Source organism: Tachysurus fulvidraco, chromosome 2, assembly GCF_022655615.1.
Source record: "Tachysurus fulvidraco isolate hzauxx_2018 chromosome 2, HZAU_PFXX_2.0, whole genome shotgun sequence".
In the NCBI taxonomy this organism is placed as follows: domain Eukaryota; kingdom Metazoa; phylum Chordata; class Actinopteri; order Siluriformes; family Bagridae; genus Tachysurus; species Tachysurus fulvidraco.
Window position 1 is genome coordinate 12,867,298 of NC_062519.1, and position 23,749 is coordinate 12,891,046.

Consider the following 23,749-nt stretch of genomic DNA (forward strand, 5'->3'; position numbering starts at 1 on the left):
TTACTTCTACAATTTTTTCATGGCTCTCTAGTAAGTTTAAAGGTCGCAAACTCAGGGGAAAAATAAAAAATGCAGTTCCTTGAAATGCCAACAGAGGGCACTGTTTTTACTGTGGGTATACACTACAAACCACATAACAGCCTGACTTGTTGGACCGTACTGTGCAATTATTTTATTATCTGATATATATTTTTTGGTTTATGGGCATGGAGGCAAATGCAGAACAAATATGAGTGATCCTAAAGGAAGATGCAGTGTCTGTGGTGGGGGTTAAAGGTGATATATGTACCGGTTGGTTGAAAGGCTTTGGCTCTGATGGACGCATGTGCAGGTGGGTCATCATTGCCTGCAGTCGCTCGCTTTCCTTGGCCAGCTGCAAGTGCACACAAACATGCTGTTAGTACTGACGCAACAACAACATTCAGAACATCTGTTCAGTTTCAGAAAATTAGATTTATTTCTTTTTGTTTATGTACAATCTGTAAAACGTGTAAGACTGTAAAATAACAATTTCAATAAATAAACACAAATTCAGAATTTTCTGATTTTTTGTTTTAGTTTATTTATGTGATTTATGCACATGGGGCTAAGATGACAAGATGATGATGATGATGATGATAATAATAATAATAATAATAATAATAATAATAATAATAATAATAATAATAATACATTTTACTAATTTGCATTTATTTACATGCCATTTCAGTTCATTACAATCCCTGTGTTCTGGTTCTTTAAATTAAAAAGTGTAATTGTATGATTTTTCAGTATAGATACCATTTTATTTCCTCTCTGTCAGTGAAATCGAGTGAGATAGCAGAGTGATGTGTGCGAGAATATAAACCAACCTATCTAACTTAATTCTACATATAAAGTATATTTATTGCATGCTGTAGATATTTTGAAAGAAGAGCTATCGGGAAATCGGGTCTATCGTCAGTCTCCGGTACTTAAAGAGTCTAAATTCAAATTGAGCCGAGAGGCAACTAGAGAAGGTGAGAGATACTGTGAGCGAGCTGGAGGAAGACGGTGAGGGAAAGGGAATCTGGATTTTTCCTGCGGGTGTAATATTGAGTCCTAGTCCAGAGGTCAATGAGATGTTCACATATCATGTTGCACCTTCCGTTATACATGTTTGGAATGAAACCCCTTTCCCTCCTGCGCTCTCACGTTCCCTGCAGCTGCATTCATCTGTGTATGACGCTACATACAGTACAGCAGCTCATAAAAACTGCAGCTGATTCCTCGACACATCTATAGTCGCATCTTACTAGAAAAGCTGATGGTCTACGTAAAGAGGTTAAACAGACATGTGTAATGGTTGAGAATTGGAGGCAATTTCTTTGTCCCTTGTTGTGTATTCTATTCTGCATTTTTGGAAGGAGTCTCCAATGTCAGTAGTGTCAACAAGCTGCATTTTTATAGTAACTTCAACACAAAAATGGATAATGAATTAATATAATATAATATATATTATTCCTGTTGACGGTGTACAGTTCATGTGCCTCGGGAATGCTGTATACATACCTCTTACCCCAAGAGATGGTGGGAACAAAATATATATATATATATATATATTGTTCCCACCATCTCTTGGGGTAAGAGGTATGTATACAGCAAGACTTTTTTTGTTCTGGCACTGAGGTGGTGGAATGAACTTCCCCTATTTGTCCAAACAACTGAGTCACTGGCGATCATCAAACAACGGGTGAAGACCTACCTCTTCCTGAAACACTTAAACTAGCACTTATTTTCCCTGTTTGTTTTGTGTTTATTAAAAAAAAAAAACTGAACAGAGTTTTAGGTTGATTGGTATCCTAAGCCTGTAAACTATTGAACCAGTGTTAATGTTAAAGGCGTTGGACTACTGATCAGAAGGTCATGAGTTCGAATCCCAGGTCCACCAAGCTGGGCCGTTGAGCAAGGTCTTTAACCATCAATTGCTCAGTTGTATAAACTGTAAATGAATGTGGATTTTTGTACATCGCAGCCTCTGCTAAATGCGGTAGAATACCATGAAGGTACAGTATAGAACTGAATCTATGCCATGAATCTGAGTTCATCTACAATTTGGATAAAAAAGATATTTTAATGTTATTCAAACATTGAGGAAATATCTGTTTGAAACAACAACAAACATTTTGCTCAGATTTTGCTCAAATGTTCTGCGATTGTTCATAACGTTAGGGATGAACGATACACCGATCCTGTAATGTGTCACACCCAATGAACTGTACACTGTCAACAGGAATCTGCACTGTGCACTGTAGGATGTAGCGTAAGGTTTCTAGCACTACTATATGATGTAATGTTCTGTAATCCATGCTATGATTTCCAGAGCTGTTTAAATAAAACCCAGTTCCTGGTAATGAATTCAGACCTCTGGACCTGGCCTTACAGTTCGAAGTGACAATACTCATTTTTTAATGAATTACAATCCGTTCCATATTGCGATATATTTCTTTGATGCAGTCATGTCTAAAACCAGCAGCATAATACAGTTGGGAAATTCCAAATAATGCAGCGTATTTATGCCAGGGGCCTTTTAGAAAACAGCCACAGAGTTCAGCTCGAGGAGAGGTCCTTGCTGTATTTAAGGATAATCTGCATCTCTGCCGTTAGCTGATCCGTGTTCAAGCTTGTTATGAAATAGAGATAAAACTCAGCCTCAGGATGATGCTGGCAGCTTTGCTTTTACATGCAGTTGTATTTGGAACAAACAGATAGGGTGACAGTGCTAATTGAAGGAGTCCTAATGTGCACCATCATGGTGTTAATACCCTACACTATGCTAGCTTACTATCAATTCTTAAAAATAGAAAAGCCTTAGCACCATGCTCTGACAGCTTACCTCGCTCATGTCGATGTGAATTACAGTCTGCAACTCGGTGTGTGTTTGTGTGTGTGTGTGTGTTTTATAGCTGTGGGGATTTTTCTTAATGTGACTTAATGTTGTGTCAGAGTGAACCATCGTTAAGCATCACTACACACTCCCCAGACAGCATCAACCTCCAGTCTAATCACACACACAGACACTGGAGAACATCTCACCAGCCTGATGTGTGCTGAACATTTGACTGACAGCAAAACGGATTCGTATTAGCAGTCAGTCTGACCTGGAGGAAGAACTTTTTGTTTGGTATTAGGAGGCCTTTTGTGAGATGAAAGTGATATTCGAGTAAGGAATAAAACACAGAGAGTTACGTACAGAAAAATGTCCGGGTGGTGTGATTTCTAATTATTTTCTAACCAGGAGTGTCCTGAAGTGTTCTAATTCTTTTATATCATTACAGTTGCTCTTGCATTTTATCATTTACAATATAGATATATTTAATGTTGTGGAATGTTGTCACCAACCTCTCTTATTTTCCAAGGTAATAATCTCACAAATCAGACACAAATCAGAGCTTTGTTTTTTTTTACGAGATCATATCACACAATTTTGTTTAGTTTTCACATTACAGACATTCACTTGATGCAGTACCTGAGATGTGACAAACTCCAGGTAATGAACATGCTGTAGTGTGTATTTTTTCCTCTTGGCTAGCTGATGAGGGTTATCCTATATACAGTAAGATACTGTATAGCCTTATCTTATTCATGCTGTGAAAATAATCTTCTATAATGCTTTATACTATCACACAGACCAAGTAGATTCAAAGAGTTCAGGATTGTACGGCAAAAATCGGAATTGTGATAAAAAACTAACTTATTTTTATTTTTTCCTCCAAGGAAACAGACTTCAGCTAGTCAAGTTAGAAAGAAGCGGAGAAAGTGTGGACGCTGGATTTTTAATTATAAAGTTCGCTTTCCAAGACCCTGTGTGCGTGAGTAGTTCCTACAGAGGCAATAATGCATTAGAAAGGGTGCACTCGTATAAACCTGTGATTTGGATAATTATACACTGGTATAGAAAAATGATTCAGCACTTTATAACCAATTTGGGAATTTATAAACGAATGCCATTTCTAATGGTGTAAATTAATGTGTAATACCAAAGACAACAAAGATTCTAGATGATTTTTAAAGTTCTGTGTTATTCTCTAGTACAGAGAATGGCTGGTGTGTGTGTGTGTGTGTGTGTGTGTGTGTGTGTTGGCATGTGTGTATCTAACCTGTATCTCCAACTGCTGAACGACCTGCATCTGCACTCGACACTGCGCTGTACTGCGGTCGTCCAAGGCATGCTCGCTGTTGAGGTGCCTGAGAGGGAACAAGAGAGAAAAAGTTAGCGTAATCTCTCTCTAAGAGAGTGAGAGAGAGGGTGAGAGAGAGGGAGAGAGTAGAATAGATGAGTAATCATAAGGGTGGACGAATTACATCTAATCGTACAGTGATACTGATCCAATACTAATCCAAAAATGAAATTAATAGAAGACGACTCATCGTGACAGATGTTTACTTGCTTTAGTGTAGTGTATTTACTGTGATAAGGCATTATCCATCAGCTTCTGTTACCCAATCAGAGCTTTGCTTACTTTAACATGGTGTGTCATCAACATTTCCATAGCTACCATTAAGCTGGGAGTCGAATTTGGTCCAGATTTGAATCATCCATGTGAAATAAAATCAAAGCGTGTGTTAGGTCTGTGTCTGATATTTCTGGATAGTGTAATACACCACGTTCTCTCTTTTCGATGGGTCAGGAAAAAAAGAGAACAGGAATGATCTATCCTTAAGTAGGTGTAAGATTATTACACAACATTTCTACTGTAAATTACATAATGGTTTAAGCAGAGGTGAAGCCAATGGCACACTTCTCCATAGCTGGTTGCACGGTTTTAAGAGGAATATGACAATATTTTGGGTTTCCATGCATTATTTTACTTAAAGGTAAAGATGTGCTTAAGCGCTTTTGATCGATCAGACATTTTTAACGGGTGCATCCATAAAAAAACTTAATTACACATCCAAGATATGTTCATGGCATTGATTCATTGATTCACTGTATATAATACATATAAAGGTGTGAGATGATGTGGATGAGAAACCTAGGTCATGTACCATGTATTAAAATTGAATAATTTCACTTTGTAGCATGTTTTCACAGTATTTCTTATTTTTTTTAATTGTCCTTCTTAGTGAATAACTTGAACAATCACTGAGGTTGATTACAGTGTAATCGCTGTTATTGGTCCAGACCAAACAAAATGAAGCAGAACAGCAGGAAACCTAAAGCTTTGTTGAACTTAACTGCTCGCTCTCTGCTCACGACGTGACTCTTAATGAGTGTTTTATTAAAGGCAGGTGCTGGTTTTACAGATTAAAGACTTGGGTTAACTCTAAAACAAAAAATATGTGGTAAAATAAAGTGGCTAATTAGACTGGGGAAAATGTTTGTTCCAGAATAAGAGTAACTTTTCTCCATTTGCTCAACATTTAATAACACAAATTTGAATTAAATGCAACATTTAAATGTTACATGTAAACTTGATTTAGCTATTCATTCGATTTTGAAATTTTGAAATATTTCAAATACGGTTTAATAAAAAAAATAAAAAAAAAAACGACTTAAATGTAGGCTGTTAAAGATATAACAAATGTACAAAATCATCTTAGTAGTAAAAATCAAAAGGAAACGTTTCAGGCGAGCCAAAAAAAACAAGAGTTAAACACTACAAACAGAAAGTCGAAACCGCACTTTAAACTCTATCCAGCTTTGCCTGTAGACTTCGAGATCATAAATATACCCGAGGGTTTAGAGAGAAAATCTGCCAACGTGCTGAGGCGTCTTTCCCCGACGCATCTGCCTCTATCCGTGCATCTGCTGTCTGCCTCCGTCAAACACACACACACACACACACAATTTTAGGACTGCTGCGGAGACAGATTAGGGCGTGTGCAGCGTGTATTTAGTGCTGCAGCCACCGCAGCCTGACAACACACACAAACACAGAGGTTGCATCCAAGCGAAGATGTCCCAGCCAAGCATGACTTCATATAAACAAACAGCCACATCAAAAAAAAAAAAAATCCAGCCGGCAGATAGTTTGATTATTTTCCCATTCGGAGAAGGAGGCTTGTGTCCGAGCTCTTTTGGGCTATGCGTTTCAAGGAAATGCTCCACAATGGTGGATTTCCACCCAAAGAAACACTTTTCACCCGGTGTATAAACTCTATTTCCTCTATTGTGAAAATATAAATAATATTAGTACATGAAAGGCGCAGTGAATGAGTATAGTATTGTGTACTATTGCGTGTGTGTGTTTGGGTGTGGGGAGCAATGTAACAATATAGTGTTGGCCGATTGTTTTGGGATAAACATTAGGAGGGGAAACAGGAATACACACACACACACACACACACACACACACACACACACACACACACACACACACACACACACACACACACACACACACACACAGAAACCACTTCTTTTTTTCAGTTCTAGTGTGGACTATTAAAGTAAAAAAATCAACTATGATAATCCAGTCACGTTCTTTATTTAAAAAAAAAAATAAAAATTTTAAAATGTCACAGATGTCCAAGTCCAATCTTGGAAAAGCAATAAAGAGGTTTTTTTTTGTTCTTTCAATTTAACTGTGTTTTGAGAAATAATAATAATAAAAAAGAAATCAGGCGCTGCAGATCACGACCTTCTGTGAGTGGGAAGGAGAATTAAAAAAACACCTGGATATGATATCATTTGTTTTCAGGGAACAGTCAGTAAATCCAGTTCCCAATCAGCGAGTCATCCAACGCGTGTTTTTCTTCATGAAGCAATCATCTAGCTCTCCAAAAACAAAACAAACAGATGACGCCCGGAGAGAGAGAGAGAGAGAGAGAGAGAGAGAGAGAGAGAGAGAGAGACAGAGAGAGTTGATGAGCTGAAAGAGTGTGATGAAGTCACTGCGTGAAAAGTGAGGAGGATCCAACGGGATGAAAGTTGTAAAAACATTAAGGAAGAATGTGGAGAAATGGGGAATTTGGAGTTTGTGTGTGTGTGTGTGTGTGTGTGTGTGTGTGTGTGTGTGTGTGTAGCTACTAGGTCCAGCATATGAAAGGTCTGGGTGTTAAATTGTAAATAACCCGGACAGGGCAGGATAGGAGCATGCTGGGAAAGATCACAAGGTCTCCCATCATTCCCCATATCAGGAAACACACACACACACACACACACACACACACACACACACACACACACACACACACACACACACACACACACACACACACTTTCCACTTTCGAATTAACTAATCCAGTAGTCATTTTCCCACAAAGCACTAACAATGTCAGATGTGAGGGAGGTCACATGACCACACACACCTGATGGAATGATATTAGCCAGTTCCTGAGAAAATGCCGGAAAGACAGAACGATGGAATAAAGGTGTTTTCTGGATGTCCCTCAAGTGGAAACAAACTTAAAAAAGCTTTCTCTCTTCACGCTTAAGCCCCATAAAGCAGCCACTCTCTGGAGCCCAAAGGTTTGTGGATTAGTTGATCCCATGGGGAAATCCTGATCTTAAAAACCGAAGGCCGCATCACACACACATCCTCACACATGTCCGCACCCCCAACCCCCCAACCCCCACCCCCAAGTTCTCACTTTGCTGAGTCATATCTCATAAGCACTGATCTACAAATCACTCTAGGGCTAAATCTCCTGTGATCGCTGTACTCATTGGGGAATTTCCCTGTGCCATCACAAATCGTTCATCCTCTGATCCCAGCGTCTTCATTTATCTCTCCATCACTTAGTGACTGACGTACAGTAATAGTGTTAGACTTTTTTTTTCTTCCATTTTTTTGAGGCAAATGAGGAGGCAGACGCGAGGAAATTAAATGAAAACAATGATGTCATATGCTCCACTAAGCTAGACGCAGATAACTTTTTTTTCCACCTTCTACATGTGAATGATGATAAAAACATGATCTCACTCTTTGCTTTCCTTTCTCTTTTTCTCTCTCTCTCTGTGTCTCTCTCTCTCCCTCTCTGTGTGTGTCTCTCTCTCTCTCCCTCTCTCCCTCTCTCTCTGAACCTAGAAACACACCACATGCTTTATGGCATATAATAAACAGTAGCCGCACTTTTTTTCCTTACAACAGAGCCGACAATGAGGTACTGTTTACTCGCTGGGATCTAAGCTGCATTTATGACGACTGAGGGGGAAAAAAAAAGTCAAGTGGCAACAAAAGGCATGAGTATTTTAACACATGTAGTCTGGACATGCCAGAGAAAACTGAAGATCATTAAAGAGCTCAGGGGCAGGAGAGGGAAAAGAAGGAGAGGATGGGGATTAGTAGTGAATGGGTGTTTTATCAAACTTGCACTACTCTATAAGAAAGAAAAAAACAGCAGAAGAACAGACGCTACAAGTGGCAGGCGGCCAGATGGATCTATAGTGAAGGCAAAAAAAGAGAAAAGGGAGAGAAGAGGGAGAAAAAAGCGTCCACCCTATGCTATCTCTCTTCTGATAGCGATGAATAAAAACCGCTGGCTGGGCCACGAAGGGCAGGATTGACAGCATTATCTGCCCCCCTCCTCCCTCACTCTTTTTCTCTATTTCTCTTCCTCTATTTTCCCCTAACATCCCTTTCTCTGCATGCCCCGGGGCTCTGTGAAATGAGACACCGCACAACCAAACAACAGCTTTGCTCTTAAAACTTTCCCAGACTCCCCGGCTCTTTGATGTTTGTGTCAGCAGCCGTCATCTCTCCGCCACTCCAGCTCCCCTAAACCCCCTCGCTTGCACCGAGTCCGCTCCTCGGGCCAGTCGCCAGGGACGCTGGCGGGAAATTTAAATAATGTCTTAGAAGAGGCGGAGCTCATGAGCCCGAGGCTAAAACCTCTGCATCTGAAGCGGGGGTGATGTAGACGATGTGGACGTCCAGGGTTTAGTTAAGCGCGGTCAAGGGCACGTGTGAAAAAGAGAGAAAACTTTGTACATAAGCAACTGATACAAAACTAAGAGACTAACAGAGATAAGATGTCAAGCTCGTACCAGCTTTGACTAAGTTAATAAGAATAACAGAATAAACTAATGAAGTTGGACACAGAAAAATGTTCAAACTGGCCAAAATACACAATACACAATTCAAAATACACAATATATACCTCACTATATATTGAATTGTACATAATATTCCTCACAGTAGCATGTACAGTAGCATGCTAGAGCTAGCATTTAGTTTACTATAACATGCCTACCTGCCATTCAAATTCCCTTTAGAATTACTTATTATTAGAATTATTAGAATTTAGAATCAGATTTACCTCAGGGTACCTCAATATACCTCAGACTATACCTCCAAAAACTCTTTTTTTCAGCTATAGTTTGTTTTAATTAACAGAAGTAAAAGATTGTTTAAGCATTGCTACCTTGCTTCTAGCTAAAACTAATTGGGAGCTCCTGAATTTTTTGCAAGAATGAATCGTCTATAAATCATTATACACGATTTTTAACAAGCTGTACATGCTATTAGAAGTGTTTATATAAGTACAATCAAATGGATGCAAAAAAATTAAGTAAAGGAAGGTTTCAGCAGAACAAGAAACCTACTCTAGCCTTTGTTTTGAAAGAGGAGTATACCAGAATTAAAGTAATGCCCCAGCTAGCACAAATGGCTAATTTTCTGTTCGGTGTAAAGCTAGCTTACACTAAGTAATTTGAAGAGTTACTGAGGGGAGAAAAGGTAACAATAAATGTATTAGTTTGTTATAAGACAATATGTGATAAACACTAGTACACTAACAAGCTATTAGGTGTTGTTGGGTAGAATTAGCTTGTTCACAAAGGCTATTAGCTAAGGTAAGTTTGTAAAATAAATTAGCTTAAAGTCATATGTTTGGATTTAAAGCAATATTTAGACAGTAAATTAACCCATGTGTTTTATGTCACTGTTGTCTTCATCACTAGTTCCCAGCTTATTTTTTCCCACAGAAACTTGTTTATGTTAATTATTAACAGGAGGTGACAGTTAACTTTTGAAACTTTATACAGAACAGAAAATTAGTTTCAAAATGGTGTCTAATCTAATTCTCATCTTCTTAATGCCTCTCAATTGGATCAATTCAGGTTCTTATTTTGGGGTCGTTTAAACATCTTTGTTTTTTTCCTTTTTTATTAAATAAATAAAGAAATGTAAAGATTTTATTTGAAATATCGTTGTCATAGTTTTAAATAGTCATTTTATTCTCATCGTACTATAAGTATACAGATTTAGTATGAGTAGGATGCATGTCATGCTAATGCTGAATTTTGGTGGCTGTTGTTCAGTACTTTTAATAATTAACAACGTTCTCAAACTTATCTTTTGTGACCTTTAAGGGTGATGTTTTCTAATATAAACATGTATCTGCAGAATATCATGAAGTGAAAAACAAAAGACAAGGAGAAAAGCAACAGTGGTATGATATTCCCTTTCTGCTTTACAAATATTGTGACAAATCTGTCATTTTCACTAAAAAGAAAGAGACAGAAAAAAAGGAAAAGGAAGGGAAATACAGAATGAGAAGAGAGGCTCAGAAGAGGCTTACAGGCCTCTAGGGCAGCGCAGTGACTCAGCCTCATATGACAGGCGGACGTGTCAGCGCTCTTCTACTGTGAAGTCTCATTATTTTAACACACAAAGACAACGGAGCTGTTTACGGCCCAGTCCTCGCTCTGATCTGCTCCTCTCTTTATCTCCCCGAACCCCCTCCATCCCCAAAGACTGCGCTGTGCTCCAAAAGCGAGGGATGCGGAGAATAAAGTGGTGGGGAGGGGGATGTGGAGGAGTGTAGAGAGAGCTTCCTCTTTGATGTCTTTGCTAACGTCCGAGAAACAAAGAGCTCTAATTGTAAATGAGCTAATTAAGTAAGCCGCTAACGAAGCGTGAAAACAATTTGCCTGACCCGGCAGAGGGATGCTGGGAAGGAGGGAATAAAGAGAGAGAGAGAGAGAGAGAGAGAGAGAGAGAGAGAGAGAGAGAGAGAGAGAGAGAGAGAGAGGGGAAAAGATTGGAGCAGGGAGTTAATCAGGGCCTGGCAGCTTCAAGAAGTTACAGCTACCTGATCTCACACACACACACACACACACACACACACACACACACACACACACACATGCACAGTGAAGAGGGCTACAGGAAGGAAAGGGGTTTTCAAGGGATATGTCACACCACGTCTGCTCAGTAGGGCATGACCTCTGGACGTGTGTAGACTGGCTTCCTGCAAGAGTATTAAGTGCCTCTTTTGGGAAGGAACTCATAAAAGAAGCTAACGTTGAAGATGGGGAGAATAAAATCACCTGGGTCAAATTTCTGAATTTTTTATTTTTTAACTTCATAATTCATACATTTAGTCAGAAGAGCAGAAGGAAAGCTAAGGTGAAATAAAAAAGTATCAAAAGCTCATTTTTAACCCTGGTTTTCTCTACGCTATATGTCAATACATGTTCCAAATCTGATATACTAGGTAAAAAAAATTCAGAGCCGTATCATACAAACATGTCTACATACTATTTGGATCGGCCCACATACACTTGTGGAGGATTGTACACTCGTAGACAATTAAGTGCTCAGGTGAATAGGATAGAAATGTAATTAGAAACAAATCAGCTTGAACATCTGGACAAGCAACGTTCTGCCTTGTTCCTGGTTTCCAGCTGTTTTATTCAAAGGTGCTTTACAAGATTTTGAAATGGTGATTGAGATTTGCTAAAGCTCAACAGTAAGTTGTCAATGTAGGAAGAAAATCTGTGTAAACTGATGTGTAAGTAAAAAAAAAACAACAAAATTTTACTATCAATAATAATAATAAAAATGATAAGAAGAAGAATAAGAAGAACAAGAAGAACAAGAACAACAATAATTGTTTATTTTATTATTATTATTATTATTATTATTATTATTATTATTATTATTATTATTATTATTATTATTATTATTAACAGCCAAGCAAATAAAAAATATTTCTACACCGTGTGACTAAAATGTGTATAAAGCTTCCTGAATTGTCTTTTTAAAACAAAATGTTAATTAAAAAATTATATTTTGGTCAAGTGAGCACTAAGATATGAATCTGTAATAGAAAAGTAAACATCAGTAAAGGCAGCAGTCAGACAAAGTTCCTTCATGTGCTCGGGATTGTGAGTGACAGAGTGTTTTCTTTTCTTTTTTTAATCTTATTTGGGCCATCTGTGTAGTATAAGCTCCAAAAGTCTGAAATCTGTATTGTATATAAACAAAACACAGGAGCATGAGAAACGCATGCTCGGTGCTCTAGCGCTTCATTTAACATGGACGTGTGTTCGTACACAACGTTCAATCCCACAGCAACGAAGAATCTCTCACTCCGTCACAGGCAACAGCATCCTAATCCTCCACCTTTCCGTGGAATTCAACTCTCATTCTACTCAAACATCACACCTAAACCTGCCCTCTCTCTCTCTCTCTCTCTCTCTCTCTCTCTCTCTCTCTCTCTCTCTCATTTTGCCTTTGACAGATCCTCATATGTACACATGTGTGTGTGTGTGTGTGTGTGTGTATATATACAGTATATATGAATGAACAGATTGAATACGAGTCACTCACTTAATGAACTGGCCCATGTCTTCACAGAGCGCCTCGCAGCCAGGCCACTTACACTCTCCATGGCCGTAAAGTGGGTGAGAAGCTGTGTGTTCCTCATGGGACAACCTGGAGAAAAGGTTGAAGAAAAAAATGGAGAAAAAAAGAAGGTGTGGTTATTCTTCCATTACGACTCTATCTATCTATCTATCTATCTATCTATCTATCTATCTATCTATCTATCTATCTATCTATCTGTCTGTCTGTCTGTCTGTCTGTCTGTCTGTCTGTCTGTCTGTCTGTCTGTCTGTCTATCTATCTATCTATGGATTGTAATTCTGCATTGCTGAACAAATAATTGCGATTCATGATAGCTAAAGAATCATTTTAAAATCGCACGAGTCAAATTTCGAACTCGAATCGATGATGCAACGAGAAAGAGGACATAAAAAACGCAAAGTATTAATAAAATAAGAACAAGAATATGTTCTTTGATAATGGTTCAGAAATGCAGGTGATGCAAGTTTTCTTTTTTTACAATAATACAAATTTTGCTGATGCTTAAAAAGAAAAAAAAAAAAAAAACTTTAAAGACAAAGAGATCATTGTTTCCACATATCACAAGACGAATGATTCCCAAACATACCATAAAAGCAGATCAGCTTATACTAACAGAGACCAAGTACACCAACATACTCACACGCACACACACACACACACACACACACACGCACGCACACACATACACACACACACACACGCACACACATACACACACACACACACACACACACACACACACACACACACGCAGGTGCTATAGCGAGTCAAATTTGCTTTGAATACAGTAACCGCATGTCAGCACATTACACACCATAATTAAAAAAAAAAAAAAAAAAATCAGGGTTTATCTCAGTTTATCATCGAGACCACTTTCCATCCACGAGCAGGACTCTTCAACTGAACGTACTTTCTGTCTAAATGTCTCTAATCTGAATCTTATCTCTAGTCGTTCCAGGACTGATGGGAGATTTTTGGAATGTTGTTATTTTTAAAAATGACTATTGTATTGTAGGATGGTCCGCAAAGTAACCGAGTAACTGGGTGAGTGACAGGGTGAGAGCTATGGGGATTAAAAAAAAAAAAAACACCTTCAGCCACAGTTTGGTGTTTAAGCTTCTTCGCTGTAGATGTTTAGGAGAAAAAAAATTCAAGATTTATAATTAAACTGCACAGATTACACAGACACTACAGTCTAAAAACACAGGATTAATCAAGTTTGTTCAACAAATTCTGGGTGATTGATAACATGAGGCTTGCAAACTTCAATAAGTTATACCATGACTAAATGATGACAAGGTAATTAGTAATTAATCTAACCATTCATCATTAATCATTAATTAAATATTCTGTCAGGATGTAAAAAAAAATGTCTCATCTAATGTCCTTAGCTTGTTTTTGAGCTGTCTTAAATAATGTAAGTAACTGCATATAGAAGAGAAAGTGGATCATGTTTAAACTACATACATGTTTTGGACATATATCCATCTATAAAATGTATTTGTTTCATTATCATATAGGTACCTGCACACTACTAAAATTACCACTTTGGACCAAATGGTAAAAAAAAAAAAAACTTTACCAAAGTTGAGCATTAAGTAAAAACTTTACTCGTAGATTTTTTGCTGTCAGAAAGCTGGAACTGTGCATTAAGTGTGATTGGGTCTGGGCTTTCAAAAATGTTCAAATTTTGTAAATCACATGGTGTATACCCAGCTTGAGGTAGATTTTGAAGCACTAACAGAGCTTGCTGGTGAAAGTGGAGGAGGAGAGGGGTGGCAGGGGGTAAGACGCCCTCTGAGGGCTTGTTTAGCTTGAGACGCTGCCATAGTGTTTGTTGTGGGTGGATCGGGTCCTCTGGTCTGGCTTCTGTTGAGACCCACATCAGATTAGCGCTCTCCCTCTCTCTCCCTCTTTCTCTCCTCTCATCTTTCCAGCCACGTCCATCCATCTTTCATTTCAGGCCTGGCTAGCAGCCATGGGCTAGCATGTAGCGCAGAAGCCTGGACCGCAGGATCCTCCGTCATGCGCCCGATTTCTGCTAAGCATGAAGAGGAGGGGAAGCTTGCGGTGCTTTCGGGTCTGGGCAACTCGTCCCGAATCCACATCAGAATGGCGTTTAACGCAAAGCAGCTTGCTTGCAGATGAGGTTCTCCTGATGTGGAGAGTATACACATGCCGCATACACACACACGCACGCACACACACACACATGCTTCTTCTCTTCTGTCAGATGTGCTGGCAGTGGAGAGGCCACTCAATTCAGAAGCTGCTCTGACTCCAGACATTACAAACTACTGGCAACCACACGGTCCACATGCGCCATGCATTAGCCCTGCCGCACTGTTTTTCTTCTGTGTGTGTGTGTGTGTGTGTGTGTGTGTGTGTGTGTGTGTATGAGATAGGGACGGAAGGGGTTAGAATGCCCATAACAATAGTTAATACACACCAGCTCATCCAAACTCATTTAGTATGCATGGCAGGTGTGTGTATATATGTGTGTGTGTGTGTGTGTGTGTGTGTGTGTGTGTGTGTGTGTGTGTGTGTGCGTGCGTGTGTACTCACTGGGTACTCTGTAGAGGAGTGCCTTTGGGGTAAGAGATGAGATGCTCGTCACTGGACTCCCCTTTGGTGAAGGACGAGATCCATTCAAAGAGTCTTGCTCTTAAAAACGGAAGGAATTGATTAGAACTCTGAAGAGTTGCCACACACACACACACACACACACACACACACACACACACACACACACACACACACACACACACGCCTGGCTCACCATGGTCTATCCCCACCTGTCTCCTGTGATACTTCTTACATACACACCTTAATCTCACCCGAATTAAACAACTGCACATTTACACCAAACACACACACGGCTAAACTAGCACGGAGGTGTTATAGACGTTCCAGTCATGCCAGCATGTAGCAGAACTTGCCCAAGCATCAAATATTAAGTTGACCTAGGGGCACTTTACACCAGCACATCAAATAAGGCTGTGACAGCGCTGCCTATGAAATATTAGTGCAAGCAAACAAAACATGCACTTATAAGATACAGACCTTTCGACAGCGTGCCACGTACACACAGGACGTGCTTCAACTGTGCTATTCATATCACACTCCAGATGTGCTTTTTATTACCCCCTCAGCATTTTTGTTCAAACTTCCATTTGGTCCATTTGGTTAATATTTCAGCGTTGCGAGCTTCGCAATGCACACACAAACACACACTCACACTCCAAAGGTCAGATACAAACATTGACATGAAATGTTTTCAACATAATGACTGTCTGTATTTCGGATACAGTGCATTTTATACAGTCGTTCATGTTCAAGAAGCGCGGTTACTTAGACCTTGGTCAGGGACGCATCTTTAGAACCAGAAGAGCGCAAGGTGGAAATAAAGGCTCAACGGGACACTGAAATAAACACTTTGTAAAGTAATTTACAAGACATTGTAAATCTGTTTGGTGCAGCGGAGTGTCGTCAGCCGTCTTTTAATTTTTTCTCATCCAATGGGAATACCTGGTAGCCCCGCCCCTTTTCTGCTAGGTACGTAAAGCTGCGAGTGTTGAGTGCAACACCCGGTCTCGGTTAAATTAGTGTATCATCCGGGTACTTACTCTAGTGGGACAATATTTATATAAATTCACAAAAATGTATAGAAAAGTGCTTTAGTATGTAATCTGGGACAGGCCTTGAGTGAAACGTCGCAATATACTGTAACGACAGGCTGCGTCCTGGAAGTCTTTTCACTCACCTGTCTCTCTTTGGAGTGTGCATGGAGTTCTGTCCATTTGGCAAAGGATGATGGGGGATCTGAGGTGAAACTTTGGAGGCTGTGTATGAGGTAGAGTTGGAGCTGTTAGTGCTCAGGTCGAGCCCCTCGTGCTTGATGGGCTCGTCTGGGTTTTGCACGCTCGCCATGTCCTTCCACAGCTGCTGCAGGTCCGTGGGACACATGGCTGTTTGGATAGAAGAGAGAGAGAGATCTGTTAAAAGAACTAAATTTGCATTGACATCCAATATGACTGACAATCGTCGAAAATCCTAAACTGAGCTTTGAAGAAAAGATGGTCCACATTCCATACTTTAGATTTGATCTTTTTATTTCAAGTGAATACAAACATTTCTGCAATGTTCAAGCTTTTGTTTTCCTCTAGACTCTTAGCTGATTTCATATCAACTCATAAAACATTTTGATCACATTTCTATTCGAGAAATATATTTAACATGGCTGAATGCTCTTGCCTTGGTAAATGACCATAAATGCTTTTCGAAACCTTTCACAACGAGAACAACACGGTGATTAAAAATCTATCATTGTTTTAGCACTAGCTTCTGTAGCACAGAGCAGCGGCAGCCACAGGCATGCGACATGCTGCGAGTGCTTGTGTCACGAGTGATCGAGACATCTCGTCTTTTTATCGCCTTCTCCCCCGTCTCTGGCTTGAACGTGTGCCAGTTGGCACGGAGCATCTCTGCTGGTACATCACAAAGCCTGGCAGCATGTTGACATTAGTGTGGCAAACCCCGTAAAACGCCAGGGAGTTGTTAACATCTTCTGAGGGCACAAAAAAAAAGGAGGAAATGTGGAAGCTGGATCGGTCAATTCTGCCATATTTTTGTTCGTTTTCAACCGTTTCCACAATTCTTCCAGTCATCCCTATTTGTAATTAAGGCTGTCCCGACCAACTTGTCACTGCCAATATTAATCTTGTCAGTGAACTCTCTTTCCTCCTATTTTGCAGCAGCCTTTTTGATGCCTGGTGAATTCGAGTTGGTTTTCTTTCCCTCGCATTTTCTCTTGTTAACAGAGGAGGTAGTTGCTGAGGCAGACTGGGGGAGTGAAGAAAGACAGGAGAAGAAGAGGAAGGGGGGAGTTAATTCCATCATGCGCACACACACACACACACACACACACACACACACACACACACACACACACACACACACACACACACACACACACACACACACACCATAGCATGTCTGGCTCAAGCTGTTCCTGAAAACCCACAGCCTGCTCTGCTATCACATATGGCAGGAACTTAATAGCAATCCAAATATTATGTCTGGTGCGTCGGCATTCCTGTCTCGGGCCGCGCCAAAACAAAGCGAATGATGGACGGCCGCACTTGCAGCTCCGGCCTGTTGTTCGACTCCGTCTTTCAAGGGGAAGCGAGTCGCGGGGGCACGGAGGAGCCACTGAGCGCTGCAAGTCGTGGACAGAACATGCAGCGAGTGAGAACAAGAGACGGGGCCAAGCGAAAACTGGCAGCTGTACCAAACTGAAAGAACAGCCAGAGAGTGTTGGAGCAGATCCGGGTGGAGACAGAATGGTCTACCTACAGTGAAGTGTTTTTGTTTCTCACTTTCTCCCGAACACACATGCACGAAGGGCCAGGTGGGGCATTTCCTCTGTGGCTAGACTTCAGCACTTTCCCCAAATGTCCACAGCCACCCCGCCTCAAACAAATATGCACACACTCACTCACACACACACACACACACACACACACACACACACACTCACACACGCATGCACTTCCACGCCGAGACCACCGACCTAAGCACCCCAGAGAAGCCCATGCAATTCCAGAAATTTCCCTGAAAGAGTAGCATATGGTATTTTTTTGCTTTCTTATGACAATAAAAAGACTTAAATATGACTTACTTACACACTTTTTTATAACATTTTCAGTAGTTTTCTATAGTTTTGGTGGACTCCCTTTATTAAAGAACTGTTAATCAGCTGTGCAGTTGGGTATTAGCAGTGGTGTCCTGGACCCGGGATGACAGACCATACTTTCGGTTTTAAATCTTTCTCTTTTGGTTGACTTATAGAGATCTGGTCAGCTTTTACACTCCGCCTCCAACTGAGAACAATGCAGACGGTCTGAATGTGAGGGATGAGGTGCAGAAAAAGTTTGCACGAAAGAAAGTGCTTTGTCAGAAAAAATTATGGCAGAATGTGGTAGCACCAAAGAGTGTTTTGGTCATCACTTGTTGAAAGTTCTTTGGTAAAAAAAAAAAAAGGAAGAAGAAAAAGAAAAACTGCAATGCCAGGTGTCTCTGCCACCTGTGGACCAAAGGACAAAATGCTTTTTAATGAGGCCAAGCAAGAGCGGCATGAAGAATGTGCACGGTTGGCTGCCTGCTTTTAATGGAAGGCCTCTTATCAGGGAGGGATTGAGGGGGAATTCCGTGTTTTGTGGAAGAAGCCATGGTTTTATTGTTCCTCAATGATGTCAGCAAGAGAGGTGAGCGTGACTAGTTAAGCTCCAAGGCCAAAAGTTTGCTGTTGGTCATAAGATCTGTTGGTCTCGACCCCTCCATCCTTCCACCAGAGGCTTTTCTAAAGAACAGTATGTGTGTGTGTGTGTGTGTGTGTGTGTGTGTGTGTGTGTGTGTGTGTGTGTGTGTGTGTGTGTGTGTGTGTGTTTGGCGTGCTGTTCTGCTATATCGTGTGTGCTACGGATAAAACTTTGAGCGGCAATTTTAAGTTCCATAAATAATCTGAGATGTCAAAGGCAATGAGAGTGGCTGAAAGTCAAGTGCAGTAAATAGGTTCATTTCGGAGGCCCTGCTTTACTGTAAAAACTCAACAGCCTCCTTCAGTGTGTGTGTGTGTGTGTGTTGTTACACAAGCCGCTATCTCGATAGGGCTAAGTGAAAATAAAGGATGCAGAAAAACATATTGAGCTCACCGAAGGCCTCATTTCCTCCGGCTGCTGCCAGACACACGCACAATTCTCCACAGAGACCAGCAAATTTTGTGGTATATTTACCTATTATCCAAATGACTGCTTTCCCCAACCAACAATCACGCATGTCTTTTATCTTTTTTACAAGCTGATTACGTTAACAAGCTTCATATGTGGCTCGGCAGCATGTCCTCGGCTGTGGCTTTGCTCCGGGGGTAGGTTAGTGGTTGTGTGTGTGGGGGGTGGATGGATGGATGGTGGGGTGGGTTTCGATGTCATCCATCTCGGGCTAATAGATTGAGACGATTAGAGTGAGAGGCCCTGTTTTATGGCTAGCATTATTAGGGTTCAGCACTGTGCATGCTCATGTTTATGGCAGGAGGTCAGCTGTTGTGTGTGTGTATACTGAAGGCCAGTGCTATTTAATGTTCGGCATCGTGCACGTGTTTATGGCTCGAGGTCGAGTTCTAAAGACATCGACTGGCCCGGCTCTATGCTGGCCATCTGGACCGGTGGAAGGCTAAGAATAAGCAGAATACACACTCTGTGTTTATTTAGCTTGCTGTATTTTACTCCTGGGTTGGAGTGTGTGTGTGTGTGTGTGTGTGTGTGTGTGTGTGTGTGTGTGTGTGTGTGTGTGTGTGCGGTGAGTCTTTGCTTTAATAATCATTTCTGAAGGAGTGTGTGGCATCATGGAGACTGGGAGGTAAACCGGTAGAAGTGAGAGAGAGCGAGAGAGAGAGAGAGAGAGAGAGAGAGAGAGAGAGAGAGAGACCACCTGGTGAAGTGAAAATATCATTTGTGTACTTATATATGTGCGTGATGTCCTTATATGCCAAATTTACATAAGTGTGTAAAATTACAGGTCTTGTATTAAATAAAGCAGATTTGTTTTAACTGGCTATTTCTCCACAATATAAATTAATTTTCATCAATCTTCATGGACTTTTGTTGACAAAACCCATAACCAAAATGTAACCAAAGTGCAACCGTGTCAGAAAAAGTTAGCGTGTGAGTGTGTACCTTGCTGCAGGCTCTGGATGGGGACTTGACTGGGTTGTATTCCGACAAGGCCTTGCCTCTGAAGGTTGAGAATGTGCTGCTGCTGCAGCTGCTGCATCTGGATCAGCTGCTGCTGGAACGCAAGCTGTTTGCTGCCCAACTGCTGCTGCTGAAGAAGGAAAAAGTTAGAAATGTGTTAAACAATCACCAAGCTGGAAAAAAGAGACAGAGAGCAGAAAGAAGAGTCGAGTAGAGTGGCAGGACGGGGATGGGAGTGGACACAGAGCAGACACTCATTTGCTTTTATAAGCCTGCAAACTTTGAGTTTAGATAAGACACATCCTGGAATAGAAAGATTTTTCCCCTTTAGTCATTACTGCGCTTCCTGAAGTGATGGAAATCGAGTGCGTGGCCAAAAAAGCAGGCTTGTGTGTTTCCTCAACCCGGCTGTGCTAGTCAAAGTTTGTCTAGAGTCGTTGAAGATAATAGTGGATGTGAGATAGACTAGACCATGTGGACACACACACACACACACACACACACACACACACACACACACACACACACACACACACACACACACACACACACACACACACACATACACACACAGGCACGCACAAAGCCACACTCCCTGCAGCATGTTCAGCAATCTGTTAGCATGTGGCCGCTACGCAAATTAACACGGCAATAAACAATGACAAACGACATCTGCGTGTGATGTTAAGCACAGTTCCAAATTACGTGACATCAGATGTCTAATGTTTTACGATAAGGCACAATTCCACTCTTGCCACACATTAAAAAAAGCCCTTCGGTGTAAGCATTCGGAAAAGGAGGGAGAGAACATCGCTTTAAAGAATATACCAGAACTAAAAGTGTGTTTTATGCCACAGTAGGAGAGGAGAGGAGAGGAGAGGAGAGGAGAGGAGAGGAGAGGAGAGGAGAGGAGAGGAGAAGAGAGGAGAAGAGAGGAAAAAAAAAAAAAAGAAGTTATCTCAGATCTCATTTGTTATCAGAGCCATGACATAAGGGCTGGAACGGCAGGAAGAGATCGCGGCTTCTCGGCTTCATCAAAAACATGTAGGCAGTTTATTTGAAGCATCTCTGATCTCTAGGGCTAGAGCTACAGAGTATACACACACACACACACACACACACACACACAACACACACACACACACAAACACACACACACACACACACACACACACACACACACACACACACACACACACACACACACACACACACACAAACACACATAGAGTCTATCTATCTCCTTCACAGAGAAGTGCAGGTTTGGGAAGCCAGGGTGAATGTGTGTGTGTGTGTGTGTGTGTGTGTGTGTGTGTGTGTGTGTGTGTGTGTGTGTGTGTGTGTGTGTGTGTGTGTGTGTGTGTTGTGTGTGTGTGTGTGTGTGTGTGTGTGTGTGTGTGTGTGTGTGTGTGTGTGTGTGTGTGTAAGCATTCTTAAATCTCTGTGCAGACCAAATGTCCCCATTAAGGATAGAAATATCTGGCAGGTTAGGCCTTGTGGGGACATTCACCTGATCCCACAAGAATTTTATACGGTGCTAAAAAAAAAGAAAAAAAAAAAGATCCTATGCCAAATTAAAAAAAAATCAAAAGAGCCAAAAGGTTTCCTGTTAGTTAGATTGGTTAAAGTTAGTCACAGCTGTATTGGTAATAATGTCAGGTGACAGTCCTCACAAGGACATTTAGACAAACTTTGTGTGTGTGTGTGTGTGTGTGTGTGTGTGTGTGTGTGTGTGTGTGTGTGTGTGTGTGTGTGTGTGTGTGTGTCCAGGGGTAAGGGTGAGCGCCACAGACTACATGGCATGTGCTGATAATGTCTGGCAGTGTCGCCGTGATAAATGTCCCCCTTCCTGAACAGCTTTTCCAACGAGACGCTTTTTGATGTCCCCCCAATGCGAGATGAACCTTATCACACCCCAGATAACAAAGAACAAGGAGTAGAGTGGAGAGGGATTAAAAAAAAAAGAAAAAGAAATAAATAACAATTTCAAGTTGGGAAAAAACAGACTTGTTGGGTCAAGTTTATCATCCAAGGCTAAGATCAGCCAAAACACTACTGAACTCATGGTCTGAGACTTCGAAGGCTAATAGATTGCAGATTGCGCATGGATCCTGTGCTATTAGCTACAGATCAGTCAGATTGTGTGCTATTAGCCTTAGATCACATTCGGACCCGGCCGTTATTAGCCGGGGATCACATTCAGGCTGAACGCTATTAGCTTTAAATCACGTTTGGATCGTTTGTTATTAGCTACACATCACTTTTGGATTGTGTCATTAGCTACAGATCATGTCTGGATTATGGACCGTTGCAGGGTTATTCGGTCTGTTTCTGGCAGGTGGGCTACATTAAAACACATATGGGATATATTTCTATGTGCACAGAGTTGGATGCAAAAGTTTGTACACCCTTACATCAAAAGGACCAATGTACTAAAACTAATACGAGCTACACAAGAAACTTTTCAGAAAAATTTAATATTTCTGACCTTTATTCGCTTTCCGTCGAAGGATATTTTCCGACTGCTTTATCGCTCTCTGTCGGGTTTCGTTTCTCTCCATATTATTCTTTCAGCCTTCTGGAGTGGCTTTTGTTTGGCTTTAAGATCCAGTTGTTTTAATTATTCACTCTGCAATTGTCTTGAAAACTTAAGCTATCTTAGATAGCTTCCTGCTTTTGTGTCATGTGACTATTATTGTCTACTTGCGAGATGATCAAGTAGTTGTTGTTGTTGTTGTTGGAAAGGAGATAAAAATGAATAGAACTGGTAACTTGGAAAGAAGTTCTGTAACATTTACTGCAATGAAATCGATTCAGCTTCTTCTTCATCATCATCATCATCATCATCAATTAAGCAGTTATTATTTTGGCACTAATGCTAACAACGGTGACAATGAGTATCCTGTAAGTCATTGGTAACACTTAAAGAGACAAAAGTATAAAATAAATAAGAGACTATAGATTGATGTAAATAATACTGCTAACTAAACTGGCTATACCTTTGGTTTCTGTAAGTATTTATATTTCTAGCATTAGCCTGTGGACCTACTGATGATCAATTTGATTGTGAATTTATATAATGATGGACCATGTAACTACGTGGCACTCTTGGATGTTAACATCTGGAATGGAGATGAAACAACAACAAAAACAAAACACAGAAAAAAATGAACAAAAACCCAGGATTCTCACTTCCTATTGTTTTCCAGTTCTTTTTTTTTTGCTCTTTCTCTCCTACTCTGTCCATCCATCTCCCCCTTCATCTCCCTGTCTATATCCTGCACTCTCTCCCTCTCCCTCTGTTCTTTTTCCTCTGCCTGGCTCGGTCTCCTGGGACACGGTTCGAGTTCTTTAACACATTGTGTCTGCGCACTGTTTACATTAGATGCACTCGAGTGGCCAAAGCTAGCGGAGAAGTGCGCCTGTCAGCTTGATTTATG

The 23,749-nt window shown here is 40.7% G+C and overlaps 1 protein-coding gene across 4 annotated transcripts in view; it reads right to left on the reverse strand.

The window, feature by feature from the left end:
• The window catches only part of foxp4 (forkhead box P4), a 129,429-nt gene that overhangs the window by 20,027 nt on the left and 85,653 nt on the right, over positions 1-23,749 (reverse strand). For 2 of the 4 annotated variants that reach the window (XM_047805363.1, XM_047805366.1), the window contains 6 exons: positions 20,292-20,436; positions 16,322-16,526; positions 15,124-15,222; positions 12,523-12,627; positions 4,119-4,206; positions 290-373 (listed from right to left, as the gene is read on the reverse strand). In XM_047805363.1, the coding sequence (XP_047661319.1) occupies positions 290-373; positions 4,119-4,206; positions 12,523-12,627; positions 15,124-15,222; positions 16,322-16,526; positions 20,292-20,436 (726 nt within the window). Of the gene's footprint in view, positions 1-289; positions 374-4,118; positions 4,207-12,522; positions 12,628-15,123; positions 15,223-16,321; positions 16,527-20,291; positions 20,440-23,749 lie in introns of all 4 variants that reach the window. The other 2 variants (XM_027144330.2, XM_027144331.2) reach the window with 1 other exon arrangement.